This window comes from Chenopodium quinoa, unplaced genomic scaffold, assembly GCF_001683475.1.
Source record: "Chenopodium quinoa cultivar QQ74 unplaced genomic scaffold, ASM168347v1, whole genome shotgun sequence".
NCBI classification, from domain to species: domain Eukaryota; kingdom Viridiplantae; phylum Streptophyta; class Magnoliopsida; order Caryophyllales; family Amaranthaceae; genus Chenopodium; species Chenopodium quinoa.
The window spans coordinates 2,350,999-2,355,247 of NW_018745281.1; the positions used below are offsets into that span (position 1 = coordinate 2,350,999).

Consider the following 4,249-nt stretch of genomic DNA (forward strand, 5'->3'; position numbering starts at 1 on the left):
ATTTTGAGTTACAGCATAAAGGAAGTGTTATAGCTGGAAACAAGAGATGTAAATTATTCAAAGCACATGTCCATGCAAGATAACATATATAAATTAAGGTTTTATGTTCCGTAAATGAAAAGAAGAAAAGGCGTACCAATAAGAGTAAGTCTGTGGAAAAATCTACTTGCAGAAACAGCCAATTACTTTATAAGATGAGCACTTTTGGAGTTCATTCTTCAGCCTTGATAAAAATGAAAGTGCCCGGAGAGATCGCATACAAGCAACATGTGTTTACCTTAAGCTGATAGAAAAATGTAATAACTAGAGAAACACAACAAGAACGAGCCACCTCAGTAAAATCCAAACTCTAATATCTGTTGTTGCAAGCAGATATCGCGTATAATCTGTGCCAAATACGACATTTGCAACTTTCACCAATCCCCATTCCCAAATTAGAAAAAGGGAAAAGCAAGAAAAACAAAAGGAAAATAAATATTTTACCCGAATCACCAGACTAGAACAAGTAATAAAAACACTATATACAGAAAATTACATGAATACAGAAAATGATGGCAACAGGAAAACTTACATTCCTTCATATTTTCACTCCATTTCTTTCCAGAGAGAACCTAAATATAAACTTTTTACAGTGTCAATATTCATTACTACCAGCGTTCAGAAGTATCACTGTTTTCCCTATGACCCCCAGCCCCAGGCCTCCAGAATTGCTGCTCTGCATTGACGTCCACCGGTTGATCATACTCTTCATCAGTGTCTTCCTCGCAAATTTCAAATTCTGAATCATTCCCGTCAAATAGATCCTCAAATCTATCATCTTCAGTAACGTCATCAAAAGGTTCTAGCTCCTGATGAACAACAGCAACAGGATGATCTTTAATGAGAGTGTCATCATTAGCTAAGGCCAATTTCATTTCTCGCCTTATTCTCTTGCCATGCCTGACCAGCTCAAACAAATGATCTTTGATTAGTAGCCCTTCATCCTTTTGGATGAGTTCACCATTATCATCATATGCCTCAACCAAGAACACTGAATCCCTCTGGCCCTTCAAACTTACATAAAACAGCTCTGGATGCGGAACTAACATAGCCCTTAACTTGTTGGGTAGCCCAAAATCCTTTCCGAAATGTGTCAAATGGTCAATTAACGTCCTCTTCTCAATTGTCATCCCCAAAATTTCCCTCACTACACTGCAAGCCCTCTTTTCTGCTTCTAAAGAATTCTTATGAAATTCTTCAAAAGAAGTCTTATAGGGGCATATATCTGGCAATTCTCCAAATCTAATAAAAAAATCATGATCCCGTCTCTTCACAGTTAAGCCCTTTCTCAGTTTCGCTAGCTTAAATTTCAAGGGCCGATCCACGATCAGCTCATGTGAGTGATTGCTAAATTTTGGCAATGGTTCTGCTAAATTTGGGTCCCAAGAAACAAGCTCAAGAGCATGACCATAGGATGTATCAACAATCTTGAATTTTCCAGGATGTTCATTGCAGATACGGGATCTAACATTAGGTGGTAGCCCAAGATCAGGGCCCAAATGCACAAGCTTTGACATAACAAGCCTCTTATGAGGAGAAAGCATGAGAAGCTTTTGAAGCTTGTTGGCCATCAAAACAGAAGCAGTAGACCTAAGAAGGGCTTCTCGCATAGAAAGCGATTCAGCTGCAGGGGTTAGACGCACACATAGTTGGGAGTTTGTTTTAGTTGCATTGAGTGGAGTAGGTGGATATGGCACATAGAAGAGCTCGAAAATGGTAGGATAACGTTGGATCATGGAGACAATAGACCGAGGCTTTGTTAGAGATAAGTAGGAGCGGCATTTGGAAAGAACATAAATAGACATGTAGTGCTTGGGTTTTGAAAGAAGCAAATTCCTAAGCTTCTGCACAAACCGAATTCTATTCTGTTTAATCACATGCCTATCTAATGAACGATCCCATACAAGCTTCGGAACAGAACAACAAATCAAAAGTGACCTCCTCCTACATTTCCCCAAAGAAACAAAACCACCCCCACCTCTACCAATCTTATCAATTGTTATTGGGGGTATAAAGCTCGATTCGAGGGCACCACCTCCACCAATCTTATCCATTGTTATTGGGGGTATAAAGCTCGATTCAAGGACACCCCTCTACCAATCCCATCCATTGTTATTGGGGGTACAAAGCTCGATTCAAGGCCACCACCTCTACCAATCTTATCCATTGTTATTGGGGTATAAAGCTCGATTCAAGGACACCCCTCTACCAATCCCATCCATTGTTATTGGGGTATAAAGCTCGATTCAAGGCCACCACCTCTACCAATCTTATCCATTGTTATTGGGGGTATAAAGCTCGATTCGAGGCCAAAGTAGGGTCTTCCTCTATTGGAAAAAGGGATAGGCAGAAGCAATGCCATAATCAGGTTTCAAAAGACAGAAACTTATGGAATAATCATGATTAAGAAATAGCTTTCAATCATAGAATTGATTATCATAACAGAATGAAGGCATGAACCGCAGGCGGCGGTGCAAATGTCACAACTCCAAGCAAATCTACCATTGACGACCATGTCAATTAGCAGTGTAAACTATATAGTTTATACAGAAAAATTCAAATTTCCCACAAACAAAAACTAAAAAAAAAAAAAAAAAAAAAAAAAAAAAACCAAGAATTAAATAACAGAAAAATGAAGCATTACATTGAGATAACTGATGATAATGGAGTAATAATGCAAATTGAACATAAATAAGGCAAGACAAATTGAGAATGAATTGAGCACAAAATCGTAGTAAGAAATTAATTCATTTAAAAATTAAGAAACTAAATTTGAAAAATTAGGCAACTTAAAAAAACATAATTCTACGAAATTAAGAATTTACCTTAACGTGCTCAAAACCGCCTCACTGCCGTATAGCTGGGGTATTACTGTAGTAGTATTATGGATTTATTTTTTTTGATGCAAAGTATTATGAATTTATGGCCTGGGAAATGAAATTGGGTTGAGATTAAAAGGGTAGTGTGGTATTTAGCATGTTAAGAGTATGTTCTGTTCACCTTAATTTTAGTTCAGTTCAGTTTTTAATTTCCTTCTCTTATAAACAATTTATTTCAGCTATATTCAGATCAATTCAGTTTAGTTAGGTTGTTTTCAATAAATCGGAACAACCCTAATTTTTTTTTTTTTTTGGTTAAATACTTTCTCTGGTTTTTTAATTGCACCATTTAGGTTGGGCATGAGACTTTAGGAAAAGTGTACTTTTTTTCCAAACATGTTCGACACCAAATGGGACTAGCTTTCTCCGTTTTTATTTAAGTGCCACAGTTTGACCGTCACATCTATCAATGTACAACTTTGACTAATGATATCATTAATTATCAATAAGTATATAAATTATAAAAAGTTGATATTTGGAAGCTTTGCTTTAAGATGATTATAATAAGTACTCATTAATTATATTTTAGTTTACGTATAAAGCATAAACATTGGTCAAAGCAATGTTTATGAATAGTGTCAAATTTAAACTGAGGCACATTAATAAAAAAAAACCGGAGGGAGTAATGGACTACAAAATTTCCTTTCTCTTTACATGACACCAAAGAAATGACTTACAAGATTTGCTTAAAACTGAAATATCACCAAGCACTACCTCAATAACAAAGAGATAAATGGTACCCATCCAGAGACGGGACTGGCAACCACACTCCAAAATGATAATCTCCAACCCACAACGCTTTCGTGGGTTTTGTTGCTATTTTCGAGTATAACAGAGTCAATTTTGTTACTGTATTCGAGGGTTGGGAAAGGGAGGTAGGACTGTTCAATGTTCCAAGACCAGACTGAACAATCAGAGCCTAACTGGATCCAAGACCGAAAATTTGTATTTTAACTTTTAAGAACTGGAGTCTAGACCGATTTAGCTAGGATTGCACCAAAAAATGGTTCTAAAACCTAAATCATATTGAATTGGACTAGTTTTAGAATATTTTTAGAAAATTTTCAAAATTATTTTGGAAAAATGCAAAAAAAAATAAAATAAAATAAAAAAATAAAAAATAAAAATAAAAAATGAAAAAAGAAAAAAAGGAAAAAAAAATTTAATGTCTTTTTTTTTTTTTTTAAGCTAATACAAAAAATCTCATTAAGATTATAAGGATAATCCTTATCATTTTATTAAGGCGCATGCATAAAATAACCAAAAATACAATCTAGTCCAAGACCCATTTTTAAGGAGTTTTCGATCGGACCAAATAGAATACTAGAAAA

At 35.4% G+C, this 4,249-nt stretch overlaps 1 protein-coding gene across 1 annotated transcript; it reads right to left on the bottom strand.

The window, feature by feature from the left end:
• Window positions 1–458: 458 nt before the first annotated feature.
• LOC110711705 (protein ROOT PRIMORDIUM DEFECTIVE 1-like) lies at window positions 459–4,000 on the bottom strand. Its single transcript, XM_021890120.1, has 2 exons — window positions 2,299–4,000; window positions 459–2,017 (listed from the first exon to the last, which is right to left on the bottom strand). Exons 1-2 carry the CDS (start codon window positions 2,399–2,401, stop codon window positions 648–650), a joined length of 1,473 nt encoding a protein of 490 aa, XP_021745812.1. The 5' UTR covers window positions 2,402–4,000; the 3' UTR covers window positions 459–647.
• Window positions 4,001–4,249: the final 249 nt, after the last annotated feature.